This window comes from Oryctolagus cuniculus, chromosome 8, assembly GCF_051225735.1.
Source record: "Oryctolagus cuniculus isolate XC-2025 breed Fujian yellow rabbit chromosome 8, ASM5122573v1, whole genome shotgun sequence".
Classification (NCBI taxonomy): domain Eukaryota; kingdom Metazoa; phylum Chordata; class Mammalia; order Lagomorpha; family Leporidae; genus Oryctolagus; species Oryctolagus cuniculus.
This window is the reverse complement of record NC_142874.1, coordinates 71,305,462-71,328,785: the sequence shown is the minus strand read 5'-3', so window position 1 is coordinate 71,328,785 and position 23,324 is coordinate 71,305,462. Positions and strand designations below refer to the sequence as shown.

The 23,324-nt window shown below is 43.2% G+C and overlaps 1 protein-coding gene across 2 annotated transcripts in view; it reads left to right on the top strand.

The window, feature by feature from the left end:
• Positions 1 to 23,324, top strand: part of FGF2 (fibroblast growth factor 2) — an 88,670-nt gene that overhangs the window by 32,880 nt on the left and 32,466 nt on the right. For both annotated transcript variants that reach the window (XM_002717238.6, XM_089302540.1), the window contains exon 2: positions 21,789 to 21,892. In XM_002717238.6, coding sequence (XP_002717284.2) covers positions 21,789 to 21,892 — 104 coding nt within the window. The remainder of the gene's footprint in view (positions 1 to 21,788; positions 21,893 to 23,324) is intronic.

Here is a 23,324-nt window from a genome sequence, read left to right as displayed (position 1 = left end):
GAAGCCCCCTGAGTTCACTGACTCTGATCATTTTTAGACAAGGCCATGGTCAAAGTGGAAGTTCTCTCCTCCCTTCAGAGAAAGAAAGGTACCTCCTTTTTTTTTTTTTTTTTTTTGACAGGCAGAGTGGACAGTGAGAGAGAGAGACAGAGAGAAAGGTCTTCCTTTGCCGTTGGTTTACCCTCCAATGGCCGCCGCGGCCGGCGCGCTGCGGCCGGCGCACCGCGCTGATCCGATGGCAGGAGCCAGGAGCCAGGTGCTTATCCTGGTCTCCCATGGGGTGCAGGGCCCAAGCACCTGGGCCATCCTCCACTGCACTCCCTGGCCACAGCAGAGGGCTGGCCTGGAAGAGGGGCAACTGGGACAGAATCCGGCGCCCCGACCGGGACTAGAACCCGGTGTGCCGGCGCCGCTAGGCGGAGGATTAGCCTAGTGAGCCGCGGCGCCGGCTCAAGGTACCTCCTTTGATGACCCGTTCTTTCCACTGGGATCTCACTCGCGGAGATCTTTCATTTAAGGTTTTTTTTTTTTTTTTTTGCCAGAGTGTCTTGGCTTTCCATGCCTGAAATACTCTCGTGGGCTTTTCAGCCGGATCTGCATGCCTTAAGGACTGATTCCGAGGCCAGAGTGCTGTTTAGGACATCTGCCATTCTATGGGTCTGCTGTGTATCTCACTTCCCATGTTGGATCATTCTCTCCCTTTTTGATTCTATCAGCTAGTATTTGCAGACACTAGTCTTGTTTATGTGATCCCTTTTGTTCTTAGTCTTATCATTATGATCAATTGTGAACAGAAATTGATCACTGGGACTAGTGAGATGGCATTTGTACATGCCACCTTGATGGGATTGAATTGGAATCCCCTGGTATGTTTCTAACTCTACCGTTTGAGAGAAGTCAGCTTGAGCATGTCCCGAATTGCACATCTCTTCCCTCTCTTGTTCCCACTCTTATATTTAACAGCGATCACTTTTCAGTTAAGTTTCAGCACTTAAGAAGAATTGTGTATTGATTACAGTATTCAACCAAAAGTATTAAGTAGAACAAACAAACAAAAAATACTAAGAGGGATAACATATCAAGTTGCTCATCAACAGTCAGGGTGAGGGCTGATCAAGTCACTGTTTCTCATAGTGTTCATTTCACTTTAACAGGTTTCCTTTTTGGTGCTCAGTTAGTTGTCACCTATCAGGGAGAACAAGTGGTGTTTGTCCCTTTGGGATTGGCTTATTTCACTCAGCATAATGTTTTCCAAATTCCTTAATTTCATACCATTTGTAATGGCAGAATCAAAAAGATGAACGTTCTTAGGCATTAAATGGAGGGGGATATAGAATGCAGTTTCATGAGTTATCTTCACCATTAAAAATAGACACTTGTTGGGTACTCTGTGTGTACTGTGGATGCCGAGACTCCTGGGATGAGTGAAGGCTTAGCTGGTTGCATGGCACCATGAGAGTACTTATTTTCCTGTTTCTTTTGCGGATGGAGCATGTGAAATGTGCTAGATACGTGGGAGAGGGAGGCCATGATATCTTCTTTTTTAGACCTGCAAACCTTTTGGATTAGATAGTTTTTTAGTAGAGGATGTTTCAAGAGCAGCTTCCTGTTCACATGAAGAAATAATTTTTTTTTTAATTTACTTATTGGAAAGGTAGAGTTACAGACACAGAGACAGAGAGAAAGGCCTTCCATCCACTGGCTCACTCCCCAAATGGCTGCAACACTTGGAGCTGGGCCGATCTGAAGCCAGGAGCCAAGAGCTTCTTCTGGGTCTCCCAAATGGGTGCAGGGGCCCAAGCACTTGGGCCATCTTCTGCTTTCCTAGGCCATTAGCAGGGGGTTAGATCGGAAGAAGAGCACCAGGGACTTGAACCGGTGCCCATATGGGATGCTTTGCCCACTATGCCACAGCACCAGCCCCAGAAATAATCTTTGTAGTGAGAAACATAGAAAGGTCTTAACCTACGGAATTTTACCAAGCAGTTATTTGTTGTTATTTCCACAGGCATAGTGTTTCTGTGAAGCCAGTGACAGGACGGAACTCAGTAGTCGAAGTGGTGTGAGGGCTATTAGACATTTTGGGGAAGACGCTCCTCTACCCCACTGGCATCCAGCAGGCATTGCAGCTGAGCTGTCTCTAAGAATCGGCTCCGGGGTGGTCCACCTGCCAGCTCCCACTCCAGGGCAGCCGCGTTCTTGGTGAGGAGGCCCTGCTCTTTTTCCTGTGGTGCTGTCTTATTCCTTTAAATCTCAGCGCAGCTAACGAAGGGGCCCCGCTTCTTACTGGAACTCAGGAAAGGCGCTGCTTCCAGCTTCCTGCTCAGTCCGCCCGGCGTGCGTCTCGCAGGGGCTGTGGGACGAATTTTCCTTGCGAGGGCCTCCTCAGAAGTTTTGGAGATGGGCCCTCGGGCTCTTGGCTGGAAGCGGCGTTTTCCAAAGCGGAGGCTGCAGAAATGCTCGTTCGTGACTGAGCGACGTGCTGCCCGCGCTATTTTCATGAGAGTCAAAGAAAACTCTTGTCTCAAGCCTGCTGGGAAAGGTGTTTTCCTAATGATTTTCCCAGTCAAACAGAATGACTGTGTGGGAGAGAGTAGCTAAAAAACTGGGACGCGCTGGGCAGCTTCCCTTCCCCACCCCGTGCCCCTACTTGCCTCCCCCCCCCAAACTCCTCCTCCCCTGGGCACACACATGCTGCTCTGTTTTCTGTTCTGGAGCTGCCTGAATTGTGTGATTTTTGTAGCTGACTGTGAACTCTTCAATCCAGAAAGACGTGCCAGGAACACAAACAGCCCCAGATAATTGGCATTCACCCCTCAGGGAGGTGCGGGGCCAGCCAAGCGGGTTGCATTATCTCTGGGGTGCTTACTTTGAGAAAAACCTCAGGTTCTGAAATCATCCAAGAAGCATTTCATAAAGGAAGGAAGAGTTGCCAAGAGAAGGTTGGAATCAAGAGGGGCTCCATCTCAGAGAAGTTGGATTGGTTGCAGAAGTACTTGCTTGAGGCAGCTGTATTTTTGGTTATTTTTTTTTTTTTCTGAGTTGCTTATGATTCCAGGGTACTCTAGGCAGGCTAATGGATGCCAACACAAGGATTTCAGCGTGGTGATCCACAAACTGAATTCCATCAACTGACTTGTGTGTGCATGTGTCTGTGTTACGTTTTAAAAAATGTATTTGAAAGGCTGAGTGACAGATGAGGGGAGAGAAAAAGAAACTTCCATCTGCTGGCTCACTCCTAAAATGGCTGGCCCTAGGTCAAAGCCAGGAGCCGAGAACTCTATCCCGCATGGCAGGGGTCCTAGTACTTGGGCCATCCTCTATTGTTTTAGCATTAGCAGGGAGCTAGATGGGAAGCAGAGCAGCCAGGGCTCAAACTGGCATCCTGATATGGGAGATGGCATTTCAAGCAGCAACTTAACCTACTGCACCACAGCGCCGGTCCTGAGAGCTTTTAAAAGCTTGCCCAGCACTGAGTAGTGGGGATATGCCTTCTGCAGTTTGTCACAGCCCTCCTTGTTTCTTACCACCCAGCTGCTTTGCTCTTATGTTACCTGCGTGGTTCCTGTAGGCCTTGGAGTTATACAGTTTTCCAGTGTAGCCCCTGCACAAGCATAGCTTCTCCATTATCAGCATCCCCACTGGAGTGGTATGTTTGTCACAACGGATGAGCCTACGCTGATCCATCGTCATCACCCAAAGTCCACTGTTTACATTAGGGTGGCCCTACGTGTTGTGTATTGTGTGGATTTGGACAACCGTATAATGACATATCCACCATTGTAGTTTCATACAGAGTAGTTTTACTGCCCTGGAATTCCTGTCCTCTGTGCTGCTCTTCCTTCATCCTCTACCTGTTCATCCCCTCTAAGCCCTGGCAACCATTTTGCACAGTTTTGCCTTTTCCAGAATGTTATATCATTGGAATTATACAATATATACCCTTTTATAGAGTGGCTTCTCTCACTTGAATTTACTTCCATGTCTTTTCACAGGTTGACAGCTCATTTCTTTGCAGTGCTAAGTCGTTTCCATTGTGTGGAGGTGCCATTCCGTGTATCTGTTCACCTACTGAAGGGTGTCTTGGTTGTGTCCAGGTTTGAGCAGTTATGAATAAAGTTGACATACTCAGTTGGATGTGGTATACAGACTTTTTTGTGTGGACACAAATTTTTTAACTCCTTTGGGGTGCTATCCCAATTATTTTTTAAGATTTATTTATTTATTTGAAGGCAGAGTTAGAGAAGGAGAGACAGAGAGATCCATTTTCGATTTGTTGGTTCACTCTCCAAATTGCTGCAATGACTGGGCTGGGCCGGGCTGAAGCTAGGAGCTGCTTCTGGGTCTCCCACGTAGGTGTAGGGGCCAAAGCACTTGGGCCATCCTCTACTGCTTTTCCAGGCTCATTAGCAGGGAGCTGGATCGGAAGTAGAGCTGCCGAGACTTGAACTGGAGCCCATATGGCATGCTGGCGCCACAGGCCATGGCTTTAACTCACTGCACTACAGTGCCGGCCCCTACCTGTTTTAGTACAGGTATTTTTGTAGTGTTCTTTGAATGCTGAACTCCATTTATGCCAAGGGACACACCAAGGGGATTGATAAGGTAGCTAAAGGAATTTATTTGTATCATAGAACTAAAATTTAGAGACACAAGCTGTTGATTTTCTTGATACTATTTCTCAGCTTATAGCAATTGCCAACCCCAACTGAAGGCCTGACTTCCAAGTTTGTTGCATGTTAGAATATTGACTTCCTCAAGGCCTGTCTGCATTGTTCTCTGAGGAAACAGAGCAGCTTTCCTGAAGGCTGGGCTTCCACTTCGGGCTGAGGAAGGCCTCTGATAGAAGACTGCTCTTGCTTGCAGTGCCGATGACCGTCTCAGGGGCTGAGGAGCTTCCCGTCAGTAAACGCTGAAGGAAATGGCAAGAAAACTCAAACAGTGAAGGTTTTGGGTGTACCAGAGCAGTTCTTGGAATTATTTTACTAGTGAAAAATATGAAAATTTGTAGACATTCAGCTCTGAGACTTTTTTTTTTAAGATTTATTTATTTATTTATTTGAAAGAGTTAGAGGAGAGGCACAGAGAGCGAGCGAGAGAGAGGTCTACCATCCGATGGTTCACTCCCCAGTTGGCTGCAATGGCTGGAGCTGTGCCAGTCCAAAGCCAGGAGCCAGGAGCCTCTTCCGGGTCTCCCACATGGGTGCAGGAGCCCCAGGATTTGTGCCATCATAGCAGAGAGCTGGAATGGAAGTGGAGCAGCCAGGTCTCAAACCGGCACCCATATGGGATGCCAGCACTTCAGGCCAGGGCGTTAACCCACTGCACCACAGCGCCAGCCCCTCTGAGACTTTTTTTAAATGATTATTTATTTATTTGAGAGGTAGAATTAAAGATAGCTAGAGAGAGAGAGAGAGAGAGACTGACTCACTCCATCTCTTCATCTGCTGGTTCACTCCCCAAATGGCCCCAATGGCTAGAGCTTGGCTGATTTGAAGCCAGGAGCTTCTTCTGGGTCTCCCACGTGGGTGCAGTGGCCCAAGCACTTGGGCCATCCTCTACTGCTTTCCTAGGCCATGAACAGGGAGCTGCATCAGAAGTGGATCAGCTGGGCTCCAACTGAGGCCCATATGGGTTGCTGGTGACCCAGGTGGAGGCTTAACCTACTATGCCACAGCGCTGACCCCAGCTCTCTGAGACAAAAATAATCCCCTCCCATCCTCTACTTTGTAAATTGGCCAAAAAAAAAAAAAACAGGTAGGAAAGGTGTTTTTGAGCTTCATGCTTCCTGTCCCTGCCGCTCTGTCCCTGCATCCTTCGTTCTCAGTGAAAGAATTCAAAGACTATGGAAATTTGAGAATGGAAGAAATTAAAAAACCGGGGTTGCAGGATAGCCCATGATCACAGGATGAGGCTGTCAATAACAGTGTTTGATAAATAGAATAAGCCTTCAGAAAATAATTTTCAAATGATTTCTCTCTGAATTATTTCTTATATTTTCCATGAGTATTAGAGTAAAATCATTCGTATCACCTGAAACTTCTCATCTCATTTTGGTATCCCATTATGTTATATTAAGATGCATTTGTTTGGCCTTAACAAACTTGCCATATATTGTAAAGTTTGGGCCAGTGCTGTGGTGTAGCTGGTAAAGTTGCAATGCCAGCATCCTATGTGGGTGCTGGTTCATGTCTTGGCTGTTCCAATTCTGATCCATCTCCCTGTTAATGGCCTGGGAAAGCAGTGGAAAATGGCCCAAGTGTTTGGACCCCTGCTACCCATGTAGGAGAAGCTCCTGGCTTTAGACTGGCTGAGCTTTGGTCATTGCGGCCATTTAGGGTGTGATCCAGTAGATGGAGGATATCTCCCTCTCTTCCCTTTGGCCCTGTGTAACTCTGCTTTTCAAATAAATAAATAAATCTTAAAAAAAATTATGTGAACTCCACAAGAACAGAGAATGGTTTCCTGTCAGTGCTGTATCCCATGTACTTGAATAGGGCCTTGCTTAAGTCGTCAATCAACTATGAGTTGTGAAATGAAAAAAAAAAAAAAATCTAAATGCAGTGGAGACTAAATATTTAGGCTGTGGGCTGTTTTGCCCCTGGGTTCCCATGGTCTTCTCTTTTCCAATCTGCTGTGGAAAGTGAAGTTACAATAAAAATTATCTAAATGAATCAATGGTCTTTACATTAGTTTTTCTTTTCTTTTTTTTTTAAAGGTACATATTATTTATTTAAAAGAAAGAGAAAGGGAGAGGCAGAGGTATCTTCCATCTACTGGTCACTCCCCAGGTGACTGCAACAGCCAGAGATGGGCTAGACTGAAGCCAGGAGCTTCCTCTTGGTCTTCCATGTGGGTACAGGGACCCAAACACTTGGGCCATCTTCTGTTGGCTTTTCCCAGGCACATTAGCAGGGGGCTGGATTGAAAGAAGAGCACTGGGGACTGTAACCTGTGGCCATATGGGCTGTCATTGTCATAAGTGGCAGCTTAACCCACTGTCACAACACTCCCCCCCCCCATCAGTTTTTCTTTGAGAGAGAGAGAAAGATCTTCCATATGGTGATTCGTTCTGCAAAAGGCCACAGTAGCTACGACTGGGCAGGCCGAAGCCTGGAGCCTAGAACTCCATCCATGTCTCCCACATGGGTGGCAGGTACTCAAGTACTTGAATCATCATATGCTGCCTTCCCAAGGTGTACATTAGCAGAAGATGGATTGGAAGTGGAGCCAGGACTTGAACCAAGCTCTTGATGTGGGATGTAGTCATCTCAAGTGAGGTCTACCTTGTTGCGCCAAATGCCTGCCCCTTCTTTACATTATTTAGTTTTATTCCTCAAATAACTTTGTAGATCTCAAAGCATAGATTTAAAATATTACTTATTAAGAAGCAGAGATTTGGGACTACTTGGCTGACATTTTAACTTTATCTTGAGTAGTTGTAGCTTCATTCATACACGATTGTAAGAAACAGTACAGATTCCTTGTTTTCCAGTTTTCCCCATTGTAACATCTTGCAGAACTAGGGTGCCACCTGTTCACAGCTATGGTCCTGTCACTCAAGAGACGGAACATTTGCATCATCACAAGGGCCCTTCAGGTTGCCCTCTACTAGCGTCACTCCCTTTCCCAGCCCCACCTTGGGGAATTAGCATTCTGCCCCCCATTTCTGTCATTTTGTGAGAAACGTTTCTGTAGAAATGTTTTAGAAATATTTCTCCAACAGTTGGCCTCTGGGAAGAAAAGACCATGTAAGATGCAAAGGGTCGATGGCTTCTGTGGATGGAAGGCAGGCATTTCTTTATAAGTGCCTGTGTTTGATGTCGCCTTGTGACCGTGTGTGCTTCTGAAGTCCAGATTACCGCAACCATTCTTGACAGGAAGTGCCCCTGGACTTTTCCTGCCTGTACTACGCTGTGTGCACAAAGCAGGCTGAGAAGAGCCCGGAGTGCCAGAGGCTCTGTGCCCTCTCCCTGATCCTAGTCGAGCCAGGACCAGACTGCTGGCTGTGGAACACGCGAGGGAAGGGGAATTCTGCATCAGCTGGTTGTGACTACTGATGAGCACTGGGGCTTTGAGCCCCGTTCCTTTCCATCTCTGGAGCTTCTCTTTGCTATTGTGCAGTCCTGCTTTCTTCCTTTTCTAAAGATTGATTGATTGATTTGAAAGGCAGAGATGCAGAGAGAGAAGGGGGGGGAGAGAGAGAGAGAGAGATCAAGATCGATTGAGCGATCGATCGATCTTCCATCCACTGGTGCACTCCCCAAATGGCAACAGTGGCTTGGGCTGGGTTGGGCGATGCCAGGAACTTCTTCTGGATCTCCCACTTAGGTGCAGGGGTCCAAGCACTTGGTCCATCTTCCACTGCTTTCTCAGGTGCACTAGCAGGGAGCTAGATTAGAAGTTGAGCCCCTGGGACTTTGGCACCCATATTGGATGCCAGTGTGGCAGGCAGTGGCTTTATCCCTTACCACAATGTCAGCCCCATTGCATAAATTAAATGTTAGGGATTATAAGTCAAATAACTATGGCAAGAGAATTGGCATTTCAGAATACTATATAGTACCTGTTTAAAATATTTTTATTTTTATTTTATTTGAAAGGTAGATTATATATATATATGTATATTTCTAAAAAGACATTTATTTGAAAGGCAGAGTGACACAGAGAGAAGCGGGCAGGGGAAGAGGTATCTTCCATTCCCAAAATGACTGCAATTGCCAGGGCTGCGCCAGGCCAAAGCCAGGAGCTTGGAACTCCAGTGGGGTCTTCCACATGGATACAGGGGCCCAAGTACTTGGGCCATCTTCTGCTGCCTTCCCAGGTGCATTAATGGGATCCTGGATGGGAAGTGGAACAGCCAGGACTTGAACTGGATCCATCCAACATGGATGCCAGCATTGCAGGTCGTGGCTTAACCTGTTGTGTCACAATGTCAGCCCACGTTTTAATGTCTTTAAAAATTGATGGAAGAAGGAGGAGCCCAAGTTATAATATTCCTTTATTCTTTAGGAGTTAGCCCCTCAGGCATCTTGCTGAGCTTTCTAACTATAAGCAGGTCTTGGGATAACACTTATACTTCATGACTGGTTAGTAACACCAGGTAGATGGGCGCCTTTATGAGAGAGAGCATGAAATGGGTGTGGAGGGAGGGTGAGACTCAGGATGGCATTACATGGGGCTGGCACTGTGCCATAGTAAGCTAAGCCTCTGCCTGTGGCACCAGTATCCCATATGGGCTCTGGTTCATGTCCCAGCTATTCATCTTCTGATCCAGCTCACTGCAGGTGGCCTGGGAAGGCAGTAGAAGATGGCCCAAGTGCTTGGGACCCCGTACCCGCAGGTGAGACCCAGAGGAAGCTCTTGGCTTCGGATTGGCTCAGCTCCAGCCATTGCAGCCATTTGGGGAGTGAACCAGCAGATGGAAGACCTTTTTCTCTTTCTGTTTGTGACTCTCTGAAGTAAATAACTTTTTTAAAAGATGGTATTACTATGGTCACATACTTACCCTATTGGTTCCCTACTAATTTCTTCTGTCCTTATTCAGTTGTCATTGCTTCCAGGAAACCCCTAATCTTCAAACCTGGGCTACTTGTACCCTCTGAGTACACTCAAGGTAGCTTGTGTATATATATTTCTCTCATGACAGTTAAGGTATTGATCTTTAAAAAGAACTTTAAAAACTTATTTTCATTTTATTTGCAAGACAGAAGGAAAGGGGGAGAGGGAGAGGGACAGACAGAGAGGAAGATCTTCATCTACTGATTGATTTTCTGCAACAACCAGGGCTGGGCCATGCCAAAACCAGGAGCCCATGTATATGGCAGGGATCCAAGTTGAGCCATCACCTGCTCCCTCCCATGGTGTGTGTGTGAGCAGGGATCTGGATTCATAGTGGAGTACCCATGACTCAAATCAGGCACTATGATATCGGGTGCAGGTGTCCCAAGCAACAACTTAACCACTGTGACAAATGCCCGCCTTCACAGTATCGACCTTGTTGTTTCTCTGCATAATATAAAGCCCTCATCCTCTCAGTGACGTTGTATGTTCTTCAAGGTTAAAGGCCAGTGCTCCATTTGCCTCTGTACTTCCTACGGGCTAGCCCAGTACCTTACACTTAGCTGCTTTTAATAAATGCTTATTGGATGAATGAATGACTGTATTCACCATTCTCAGACACACTGACTTGACTGCTTCCCAAGCCATATTCTTTCACCAGGGACAGACCTCTCTAGGGGTCAGCTTCCTTAATTATTAAATGGCAGTGTGCACTGGAAGATCCTTTACAGTGCTGATAAACTGATATTTTCTGATTCTGATATTTGAGTATATTCAGAAGAAAACCGTTCAGATTTTGTAGGAAATTCCAAAGTAATAGTTTCAAAATATTTTGACTAATGGTGGTAACACAGAAATAATAATTTGGTTTTGGTTATACTCTTGCTAATTTTCTGAGAACTTGAACATTTGAGTGGTTTACTTATGGTGATCAGAGTTCTGTTCCTTTGCTTACATGTCTAAATCATTTTAGGACTGTGTTAATTCTTCCTTTTGATGATTTTTGAGCACTGTTTACCCTGGATATTGTAGATGTGACTTAAGATGTAATTGTATAATGATAGGACTAAGTGACCACTGAGATTTTTACCTAATGTTAATATTCTTCAGTTTTGTGGTTTATAGCTTTTATTTTTATAACAACAAAAGCTGAGCTTTAAGCTTGGGTAACAAAATATTTATTTTTCCAAGTCCAGCTCTTCCTGGATTAATATCAGCATTAGAAAGCCAGCAGAGAGCTATGTTTATCAAAGTAGTTGAGTTCTATGCATCCAAAACCTGGCTCTGGTAGCTAGTCTCCAGCTTGTTGAAACTGCCTGGGTAAAATCAAAGTCTGTAGTCCAATTTAGAAAAGTCTTTTAGTATAGTCTTTTTTTCTTTTTTTAAATTTAAAAACCTTTAACAGTGTGAAATAGAACATAGGTACAGGAAACCACAGGAAACAAATCTACTTTATAAAGACTTAGGTGGACGTTGTTGTAACTCAGTCAGCTCAGCTTTGCTCATCGCACACACTCTTCTCTCTGCCTTGGACCTTATGGATAGCTCCCCCTCCCCAGTAAAAGTGTACAGACTTTTATTTCAATCGCTTATTTTCTTTAGTAGTTCCATCACACAATCAGGTATCAAATACTCTATTTTAGTTTTGCCTTTTAAAATGTCTGAGTTTTTAACCCTTTTACTCAGGTCTTCCTCCCATTGTTCTTCCCCCTTGTGGTTGGGGTTGAGCACACTGGAGCAGTGACCCGTGGATCTGTCCGCCGTGGACTTCACCGGCGGCTCCAGCTGTCAAGGCCTTGGCCATTTAGAACAAGTGCGGCTGTTTCATGCCTCAGTCCCAAATGTGGCTCTGCCTGGACTAGCATTCCTCCTGCTTCTCCTTAACCTGCGCCTTGCACATGTGACTGTCTCCCATTATCTTTCTAGTCTTAACTGAACCGGTGGTGGTTCCTCCTAGAAATACCCTGACTCCCATCTCATAACGGATGGGTCATTTTCTGTATTCTGCTAGTTCCTTTCTCAAACTAGTGTGACACCCATCACGTGGCTGCAGTTTTTACTCTCTTAAGACCAGTGTATGCACATGCACAGACGCACCACTGTTTTCTTTTAGGGCTGAGAATTGCAGCAGTGTAGTAAACTACAGAAAAGGGAATCTCTATTTTTTATAGAAAGCTTTTATTTGATAGATATAAATTTCATAAGTACAACTTTTGGATTATAGTGGTTCTTCCCCCCATACCTGCCCTCCCACCTCCAAACCATCCCACCTCCTCCCTCTCCCATCCCATTTTTCATTAAAATTCATTTTTAATTATCTTTATATACAGAAGATCAACTCTATACTAAGTAAAGATTTCCACAGTTTACATCCACACAAAGTATAAAGTACTGTTTGAAGACTAGTTTTACCATTAATTCTCATAGTACACACATTAAGGACAGAAGTCCTACATGCGGAGCAAGTGCACAGTGACTCCTGTTGTTGATTTAACAATTGACACTCTTATTTATGACATCAGTGATCACCCAAGGCTCCTGTCATGAGCTACCAAGGCTACGGAAGCCTCTCGAGTCCACAAACTCCTACATTATTTAGACAAGGCCATAGTCAAAGTGGAAGTTCTCTCCTCCCTTCAGAGAAAGGTACCTCCTTCTTTGATGGCCCGTTCTTTCCACTGGGATCTCAGTCACAGAGATCTTTCATTTAGGTCATTTTTTGCCAGAGTGTCTTGGCTTTTTCATACCTGAAATGCTCTCATGGGCTTTTTTGCCAGATCTGAATGAAAGCCCATATCTATCACGAGATATACTTACAAGGTAGCGGGGCTACCAAGATGACACATTTAAGAGGTTATCACACTGCATCTTTTACTTTTCTCTATGAACTTTCCACCCACAGTTTTAGCCTCTGAGAATCTTTTTTTTTTCCTGCTTTAGCATTACTGGGAGGTTAATAGTAGGAGAGTTTTTCCAAATATCCCATCTACTGTATTGACCCATCTTTGTTTTGTAGGAAGCGTTTTTCTCCAAGAAGCATTTATGAGACTACTGAGTATGTGGCTCTGGGCTGTCACTCAGCCTGCAGAAATGGAGGTTTCGTTCTTTATGTTAGGAAGCTTTCGGTCAATGGGAGGTTCAGACAGGTGTTGCATAAAATTGCTCTGAGCGGAGGAAGCAAGAGGATAGGTACCTAGTTTTCAACTAAAGCTGTGTTCTACCTTATAGTCATGTATCAGACACTTGTTCGGTGATAAGCTTTGTGTTGTTATCATGGAGAAAATACCTTGCTTTTGTTTTCTTTTTTGATAGCTGGCTCAGAAAATTTTCAAGTGTGTTACCAGAAAGCTTGATTGACGTATTAAAGCAGGATCTTTATATGATACAAAAACCAGGGCTTTGACATTTATTTAGGTATAAAAATAGAAGTGAGGATTTTGTTACCCCCAGACACTGGGCTGAGGGGGCCTGTTCCCCTGCCCAGGTTTGGAAGGAAATGGGCCATTTCTGATTCACGCTGACCAAGTCAGCCTCCATTTTTCAGACCACGTTTTTTTGCTAGTTTGTTTGCTATATTGTTTCATTTCCTGAAACGTGTGGAAAACTCTGTTCTGGACTCTTAATGTGTAAATTATACATAAAGCCTTTCATTTCCTATCTTGAAGTACTTTCAGATGTAGAACCACTTTAAGAAGATCTGCTCCTGACCATGGCAAATTGAATCTGTCTTCAGCTTATGCCTTTGCTATGTCCTAAGATCCAATGGCTTTTTCTTACTAAGAATTTTAACAAACCTCAAGTAGGACTTTTCTCGTATCTTTCCTCCCCATTAACCAGCCCAATATGGAGCAGTGGCAAAAAAAGGCTCCCTTGAATGTAACTAGAATTAATTTTCACTGGACTGGACTGTCCAGTATCCTTGAATACTGCCTGAGATTTCACACTGTGTAGAATTAGCTAAACAGGGCTCCATCTGGAACGCTGGAATGTTAACACAGTTTTATACCCTTCAAGACATTGCTACTCACAGTCAATAAACTGCCTTTGATTACCTTTTGTGTGTGTGTGTGTATGTCTGTGTGTGTGTGTGTGTGTGTTTTGACAGGCAGAGTTAGAGAGACAGAGAGAAAGGTCTTTTTTCCATTGGTTCACTTCCCAAATGACCACTATGGCCGGCGTGCTACACCGATCTGAAGCCAGGAGCCAGGTGCCTCCTCCTGGTCTCCCATGTGGGTGCAGGGCCCAAGCACTTGGGCCATCCTCCACTGCCTTCCCGGGCCACAGCATAGAGCTGGACAGGAAGAGAGGTAACTGGGACAGAATCCAGCACCCCGACTGGGACTAGAACCCGGGATGCCGGCGCTGCAGGTGGAGGATTAGCCTAGTGAGCTGTGGTGCTGGACGCTTTTTTTTTTTTTTTTAAAGATTTATTTATTTGAAGAGCAGAGTTACAGACAGAGGGAGAGACAGACAGAGAAGTCTTCTATTCCCTGATTCACTCCCCTGGCTGTGACGGCTAGAACTGGGCTGATCTGAAGCCAGGAGCTTCTTCCTAGTCTCCTGCGTGGGTTCAGGGGCTCAAGGACTTGGGCCATCTTCCACTGCTTTCCCTGGCCATCAGCAGGGAGCTGGGTCAGAAGTGGAGAAGCTGGGACTTGAACAGGTACACATATGGGATGCTGGTACTGCAGGCGGAGGCTTAACCTATGCCACAGCTCTGGCCCCTATCTTTTGTGCTTCTATAACAAAACAGAACTTTTTATTAGGGAAAGTTTCAAATATCTACAAAAATACAGTTCGGGGCAGGCATTTGGCATCTGGGTTAAGGCAACACATGGGACGCCCACATTCTGTATTGGAGTGCCTGTGTGTGAATCCTGGCTCTAGTCGCAATTACAGCTTCCTGCCAGTGCACATCCTGGGAGGCAACTGGAGATGGCTGAGGTGTTTGGGTCCTTGCCACTGACATGGGAGAGCTGGATTGAACTCTGGGCTCCTGGCTTTGGTGTGGCCTGGTAACCCACAACTTCGTTGTAGCCATGTGGGGAGTGAACCAGTACATTGGAGATCTCTGTCTCTCTGTCATTCAGATAAAGTAAGCGAATAAAAATTTAAAAACAAAAAGCAGACCAGTATAATGAACTCCGTGTACCCATCACCCAGCTCTAGCAGTCATCACATGGCCATTTTTATTTCTTCTTTACTTCCACTGCCTCTCTGCCCCACCCCAGCACTAGATTGTTTTGAAGTGTGTGCAGGACCTCATGGCATTTCATCAAATAATTGCAAGTGATTACATAAATCCTTACATAGTGTGATATGCATTAGCACATATTAGATAATGAATAGTATGTATCTCTAAAACATAAGGACTTAAAAATCAGTTCTGTCCTTGCATCTAAATTTTTAAAAATTTATCATTAGTTGTTGAAGAGTTATGTGTTTGAAAGGCAGGGTAACAAGAAGAAGGAGATGGAGGGAGGGAGGGAGCGAGAGAGGGAAAGGGAGATCTATCTGCTGGCTCACTTCCCAAATGGTTTTAACAGCTGGAGCTGGGCCAGGCTGAAGCCAAGAGCCAGAGGCTTTACCTGGATCTCCTACCTAGGTTCAGGGGTCCAAGGACTTGCGATCATTTTCCACTGCTTTCCCAGGCAAATTAGCAGGGAGCTGCAGGACTGGAACTGGCACCCTTATAGTATGCCAGTGTCACAGGTGGCAGCTTAGCCTGTTGCACCACAATGCTAGCCCTGTGAATTTAAATAAATAAATAAATAAATGAATAAATAAAAATTTATTTGAAGACAGAAATACAAGGAGAGAAAGAGAAAAAGAGAGAGGTATCTTCTATCTGCTGGTTTACTCCCCAAATAGCTACAATGGCCAGGGCTGAGACAGCCTGAAGCCAGAAGCTTCATCTGGTCTCCCACGTGGATGGCAGGGGCACAAGCACTTAGGCCATCTTTCACTGCTTTCCCAGGCCATTAGCAGGGAGCTGGACCGGATGTGGAGCAGCCGGGACATGAACTGGCCCCCATATGGGATTCCAGCATTGCAGGTAGCAGCTTAAACTGCTGTGCCATAACGCTGGCCCCTAAAATTTTTTAAATTCCTCTTGAAGCATAAAAATGCAGTTAGTGTTAAGGTTTTCCTAGTGATCTTATAATTTTTTTGAACTGTTGGTTTATTGCAATCAACAAGATTCAGTCATTGCTTTTATTGAGAGAGAAATTCTCTCTCTTTTCTTGAAGCTATGAATGTGATTATTTTCTTGGTCATGTTTAATATGACACAATACAATATTTTATTTTAGATTATTTTAAAATTCTAGAAATGCTAACATTATGTTCTTGTCATAAAATAACATATGCTTAGCCAAAAAAAAAATGTTTAGGTGCCAGAAAATATATGAAGTCAAATATCATTTTTATTTCATCATCCCCAAATCACTGTTAACTGTTTAGGAGTATTTCCTACTAATCTGTATTTATTCAAGTGTACAGTTTTATGTATTAAGTATTCCTTGACTTTTTTTTAGCTTATAAAGTAGCTTAGATTTTTATTTTTTTGCTTTCTAATATAGATAATGTAAAGCTATAACTTTTCCTTTATGATGAGTTTATGTTATCATACAATTAGAAATATTTTTCAATTTCTATTGTGATTTCTTTTATGTATGTTTTGTTTGAAAATGTATTGCTTGGGGCTGGCACTGTGGTGCAGCGGGTTAACACCCTGGCCTGGAGCGCCGGCATCCCATATGGGCACCAGTTCTAGTCCTGGCTGCTCCACTTCTGATCCAGCTCTCTGCTACGGCCTGGGAAAGCAGTAGAAGATGGCCCAAGTCCTTGGGCCCCTGCACCTGTGTGGGAGACCCGGAAGAAGCTCCTGGCTCCTGGCTTTGGATTGGCACAGCTCCGGCTGTTGCGGCCATTTGAGGAGTGAACCATAGGATGGAAGACCTCTCTCTCGCTTGCTCGCTTTCTCTCTGCCTCTCCTCTCTCTCTCTGCCTCTACTCTCTCTGTGTGTAACTCTGACTTTCAAATAAATAAATCTTAAAATATATTGCTTGGGGCAGGGATTGTGCCTTAGCAAGTTAAGCCACTGCTTGGAATGCCTTCATCCTTCATTTGGAGTGTCTTGAAGTCCCAGCTATACCAAGATCCTGCTCCCTGCCAATGCACATCCTGAGAGGTGGCAGATGATGCCTCAAGTGCTTGAGTCTTTGCCATCCACATGGGAGATCTGGATGGAGTCTCTGACTTCTGACTTTGGCCTAGCCCAGCCTCAGCTGTTGTGGGCATTTTGGGAATGAACCAGTGAATGGAAGCTCACTGTCTCTGTCTCTCTCTCTGTTGCTCTTTCAAATAAATTTTTAAAAGTAAATAATAACCAAAAGGAAGAGGAAATATGCTGCTGAATTTCTAAAGATTTTGGCAATCTTCCAGGTATCTTATTACTGATTTCTTATTTAATATTCAGTATGTTTCGAATTTTTAAAATAGCATATGATTAGTTCTTAAAATTTTTATTTGGGAGGCAGAGAGAGATGGAGAGAGAGTGTGCTTCCATCTGTTGGTTCATTCCAAACACTCGGAACAGTTGGAGCTCAACTAGGTCAGAAGCTGCAAGTGGAGAACACAGTCTAGGTCTCCAGGGTGGATGACAGAATTGCAACTACTTTAACCCAAGTACTCCAGTGTGAGACATGGATGTCATAACTACTAGGCTAAATGCTTTTCCCTCTAATGTATAATGTATAATGTGTCATGTGCCCTTGAACAGTTTAATTTGCTGATGTTGGAAATAGTGATCTTTAAATGTCTGTTTGGGCATATCCACAAGCAAAAGAATGAAGTTGTACCCTCTTACCATGTTCAAAAATTAACTCAAGATGGATGAGAACCTAAAGAGAAGGAGTGAAACTAGAACTTTAAGGAAAGCATCGCTGTAGATCTCCATGAGCCTGGATTAGGAAATGGTATCTTAGGCAGTGCCACCAAGAGCATAAATAATGAAAGGGCAAAATTGATAAAAAGGACTTCATGACAATTAAAAATGCAGCATCAGGAAAAGTAAAAGACAAACACCAGGATAGGAAAAAATATTTGCAAACTATATATCTGATAAGGGACATGTGTCTAGAGTATATAAGAACACTTACAACTCAATAGTAGAAAGATAACTAGGTTATAAAATGTGCCAAAGATTCTAAGTACACATTTCTCAAAGAAGGTATGCAAGTGGCCAATAAGCACATGAAAAGATGTTCAGACCATTGCCCATAAGGAAAATACAAATAAAGACCCCAGTGAGATACTAATTTGTATCCGACTATAGAATTACTGTAATTAAACATAAAAAAAACATCTGTACAAGTGTCCTGATTGTGAAAAAATCAAAACTCTTATATACTGCTGATGGTTATGTAAAATGGTACAGCTGCTCTGGAAACCAGTGTAGAATTCCTTACATGATTGGATGTAGAGTTATTGCATGACCCAGTCATTTCACTCCTAGGTATATACCTAAATGATGTGTTCACAAATGTTCACAGCAGAATTATCCAGATAGCCAAAAAGTGGGAGCAACCCAAATGCCCATCAGCTGAGGAATGGATAAATCAGCTATGATCTCTGCATGTAATAGAATCTTGGCAGTGAAGGGAATGAAGTGCTAACCTGTACTACAAGACAGGTGAGCCTTAAAAGCATCATTCTGAGTGAAGAAAGCCATTCACACAAGAGCACATTTAAAAGCTTCATTTGTATGAAGTGTGCAGAATTGACAAATCTGTAGAGACAAAGTAGATAAGGGTTGCTAAGGGTTGGGGATGGTGCTGCTAGGGGTGTGGAGGGTGACGACTAAAAGGTGTGGGATGATGAAAATGTTCTAAAACTGATTGCAGTGGCTGCGCAAGTCTATGAACATACTAAAAGCTGTTGAAGTGTATGCATACTTTAAATGGATAAGTTGTATGATGTGTGAATTATATCTCCATGAGGCTATTACAGAATAAACAAGGGAACTAAAAGCACTGACAACTCAGGATTGAAGCCCTTTAAAAAGGCATTTAAAGACGTGACTTTTGAAAAAGAGATGCTCGGGTGGAATGAAGCGATTGGAATCATTCAAGTCACTAGGCAAGTCAGCATAGAAGAGCTTAGCGTGCTGACAGAATGTTTTTTGAACATAGTTTTCAAATGACTGTGATGTTAACAGGAGAATGAAGTTTAAGTTTAGTGTCTGCCTAATCAAAAAACAAAACAAAGGTGAGGTCTAGTTGATTGACAGTGCCATCATATCCTATTCTTACTGATTTGTTTCTTCTCTTTTGGCAGTTTTTGCTTCAGATATTTTAGAGTTCTATGCTTAGTTGCTAGACACTTAGGATTATTATGTCTTCCAATGAACCAGGCCCTCTTATCAGTATGAAACAACCCTGTTTGTATTTGGTTGTACAACTTGCCCTGAAATCTGCATTTGTCAGACATTAATTTAGCTATAGCAACTTTCTTAAACTTAAGGTGTCATGTATGCATTTTATATCATTTCCCCATTATGAATTCCAGTGTTTCCAGTGATTATTGAAACAAGTTGAACTTTTTTTTTTCTGATTGATTTATTTGAAAGGCGGGATTGCAGAGAAGGAAAGGAGTCTTCCATCTGCTGGTTCACTCCCCAAATGGCTGCAATGGCCAGAGCTAGGCCAATCTGAAGCCAGAAGCCTGGAGCTTCTTCAGGGCCTCCCACGTGGGTACAGGGACTCAAGGACTTGGGCCATCTTCTGCTGCTTTCCCAGGCCATAGCAGAAAGCTGGATGGAAGTGGAGCAGCCAGGACTCGAACTGGTGTCCATATGGGATGCTGGCACTGCAGGTGGTGGCTTTACCCACTATGCCATAATGCCAGCCCCGATCTTGTTTTATTTATTCTATCGACTTTATACAGAAATATTTATTTTTTTAATCACCTGAGCATTTTAAAGAGAATCCCTGGTACTATGACTCATTTTATGTGTATATTGTTCTCCAAATAGGAAAAATTTAACAAAATTACTAGGCCATCATTATATTTAACAAGCCTGATTATTTCATAATCTTTCAAATGTTTTTTGTGCTCTGTTTCCTTGACTACCTGTAAGTACTTGGGAAAATTAAGATATTTTTATGTCATCGAAATAATATTGTGCTGATTTCTGAAATTTTCATGTTTCATTATTTTTTTATATTGTGTTCAGTAATTCTCTAGGTATATATATAGGCTATATGATGATCTATGAAAAAATTATTTTGGAACTGTATACATTTGATAAACACTGTGTCCTTGATCCCCTTAACCCATTAAGTCCCAAATTTTCAATTCTGCGAATATTTCAATAACATACTTAATTCAAAGTTACTATGAGTGGTATATTTATGGTTCAGTTGTCTTGATAGGGTTGATAGGATGATGGACCACAATGGGTTAAAGTAATTTGCATTGCCATTTATGATAAAGTTCTGAAAGGTTTGGCAGTAGTTACCTTGATTTAACCAAAAATTGTCTAAATTTATTTGACCACACTGTCTGTCTGTTTTTTATATAATATCTGTTAGCCAAAATACATTTGGGAAATGTTGTTCTAGGCTGGTGAATGCAGCCTCTGTGTAGCAAAATAGAAATACTTCATTTTTATTTCAGTTAATTAAATAATTATCTGTCCATATGGCATTAGCATCATTATCAAATAATACCTATTTTTATTTTCAAATAATCTGCTTAATGTTGGTAGTGTAGTGAAACAGGTCATCTTCCTCAGAACCTTATATTTTGAAAATACTTCATCATGTAGTATAAGCAAATTAAATATAAGCATATTGTTTTTCCATAAGAAAGATAATTGCTCAAGAAAAATAGCTATTCATCAGAATCCCTCTGTAAGGAAAGATAAATCATTAATATTGCACTAAAAGGGAATCTAGAAATTAGATGTGTAGAAATCAAGGAAATATATAGCCCAGAAGAGAAGAATGAACAATTAGGTTGTGTCTTATTTGTGCACAATTGGCTAAATGTGGCTTTTAAAGCCTTTACAATGATGACATTTGTGGACATAGTTACACATGGTTTGCATTTCTGTGTCTTCTTAAAATATGTTCATTTTACAAACAGATAGGAACAGTTAACATAATTTAGCGGAGGCTGCTTGCCCCAACCAAGGAAATGATTTTCCATTCTGTGCCTCTCTTCTGCTCACCCTGTGACATGGGAGTGACAAAGGAGCCCCTAGGCCCTGGTGCGCTAGCAGATCTGCATCTTACCCTCTAGTACAGTTCAGTAGACATCTGCCCCCAGCCTTTGTCCCCATAACCACAACAGTCCTCCAGAATGGATTAGCTGGTTGCCCGGGCATCTCTGGTCTTTACCCAAATGTACTTCCAAAAGCTTGTGGAAATTTGAATGAAAAGATAAGTTTATTTTTGTTCAGAATATTTTGAAATCTGTGCATCATTTTTTCTCCACAATATCCATGAACTTTAAAAGCAATTATTTGAGGGGCTGGTGCTGTAGTAGGCTAAGCCTCTGCCTGCTGTGCCGGCATCTCATATGGACACCAGTTCATGTCCCGGCTGCTCCTTTTCTGATCCAGCTCGCTGCTATGGCCTGTGGAAGTAGTAGAAGGTGGCCCAAGTCCTCGGGCCCCTGCACCCTGTTGGGAGACCCAGAAGAAGATCCTGGTTTCGGATTAGCTCAGCTTCAGCCACTTTGGCCATTTGGAGAGTGAACCAGTGATGGAAGACCTTTATCTCTGTTTCTCCCTCTCTCTCTCTAACTCTGCCTCTCAAATAAATAAATAAAATATTTTAAAAATTTAAATAAAAAAATTGTTTATGTGACAGAGAAAAACACAGAGCCCTCATTTTCTGATTCATTCCCCAAAGGCCAGCAACTGAATCTGGGCCCCAGGAACCCAGTTCAAGTCTCCCACATGGGGGCAGGACCCAACTACTTATGTCATCACCTCGTGGCACACTCACAGAAAGTTGGGATCGGTAGTGGGACTGGAACTTGAACCCAGTCACTCTGATAGGAGATGTGGTCCATAATGCCTGCCCCTAAGAACTTACTGCTAGAATGAACCCCTGCCCTCATGAACCTTTTAAAGACTTGTTGGGTTGCATAAACACTGTGGAGATGGCTCTTTTCTCTGTGGGACTACAGAGGTAATTTTTCTCCTTTACTTACAGTCAAATTACAACTTCAAGCAGAAGAGAGAGGAGTTGTATCCATCAAAGGTGTGTGTGCAAACCGTTACCTTGCTATGAAGGAAGATGGAAGACTGCTGGCTTCTGTAAGTAATGCTGTCTTTTTTTGTAGTTTTTTTCTGTTAGCTTTTATTACTGCACTGACATTTATTAAATCTTTGTTAAGGATTTTTACATGTGCTATATTATTTAATCTTCCTGTTCAGCCTATAAAATAGAAAAGTATTCTCGTTGCTTCACAGATGAAAAACTAAACTCTTGAGAGAGTAAAGTAACCAAGAAAACAGTTTACGGGCTGGCTCTGTGGCGTAGCAGGTTGAGCCTCTGCCTGCAGCGCCAGCATCCCACTGGTTCAAGTCTTGGCTGTTCCACTTCTGCTGCTTCAAGTCTTCTTGGCTGTTCTACTTCTGACCCAGTTCCTTGCTAATAACCTGGGAAAGTGGTGGAAGATGGCCCAAGTATTTGGGCACACATGTGGGAGACCTGGAAGAAACTCTGGGCTCCTGGCCTTACCCTGGTCTAGCCCTGGCCATTGCAGAGTGACAGAAGGAGAGAGAGATTTTCCATCTGCTGGTTCAGTCCATAAATTTAGGGAGATTATCAGTTGAGAATGGGTTTTTAACTTGGTTACAAATGCTAGCTTTGTCATTTATTAGGTTTGTGTTCTTAGGCAAATTATTCTGAGTTGGTTTTCTTACTTTTTTTTTTTTTAATGTTTTGTCACAGCTGTTCGGGAGTCCTATTTTCTCTCTACTAGTGCACACATCCTGCCAGCTTTACCTTTATTATCATAAACAGGATTGCATACCTCCTCAGCATACACAAAGCATAGAAATTGGCATGGAAAATAAAGAGGAATGAAAAATGCAGTTCCTATTTCTGTCTCCTAAGGAGAGAGAAGTGTGTGTGGGGTGTGCAGGCATGTGTGCATACCATAGCCGTTATACCAAAGCCTGGGACCCATTCTAGTCTCTAACTCCTCCCACAAAAGGGATATAATAGTGGAGAGAAACTGTGGTGTTTTGAGCTATATAGTTTCTGAATGAAGGCTTTTGGATTTCTGAAGATGCTGAAACAAACAAAAAAGGCATATATCAGCAATCTTAATTTCAGATTGATTATCTGACAAGGATATGTTTATGTTGACATTATCAGTTGATGCTATTTTTGCAAGATAAATAACAAGTTGGTGTAGTGACTCTCAATTTTTGTTCTTGGCATTGAATCAATTTCAGAATCTTGAAGAATTGCCTGTGGGGCTAGCATTATGTCATGGCTGGTTAAGCTGTCGTCGACATCCTATATGGGTACCTGTTTGTTTCCTGGCTGCTCCACTTCCTATCCAGCTCCCTGCCAATGGCCTGGGAAAAGCAGTGAAAGATAGTCAAAGTATTTGGGTCCCTGCCACCCACATGGGAGACCTGGAGGGAGTTCCAGCCTCCTGGCTTCAGGCTGGCCCATTCCTGGCCATTATGGCCATTTAGGGAGTGAATCAGTGGTTGGAAAATTGGTCTCTTT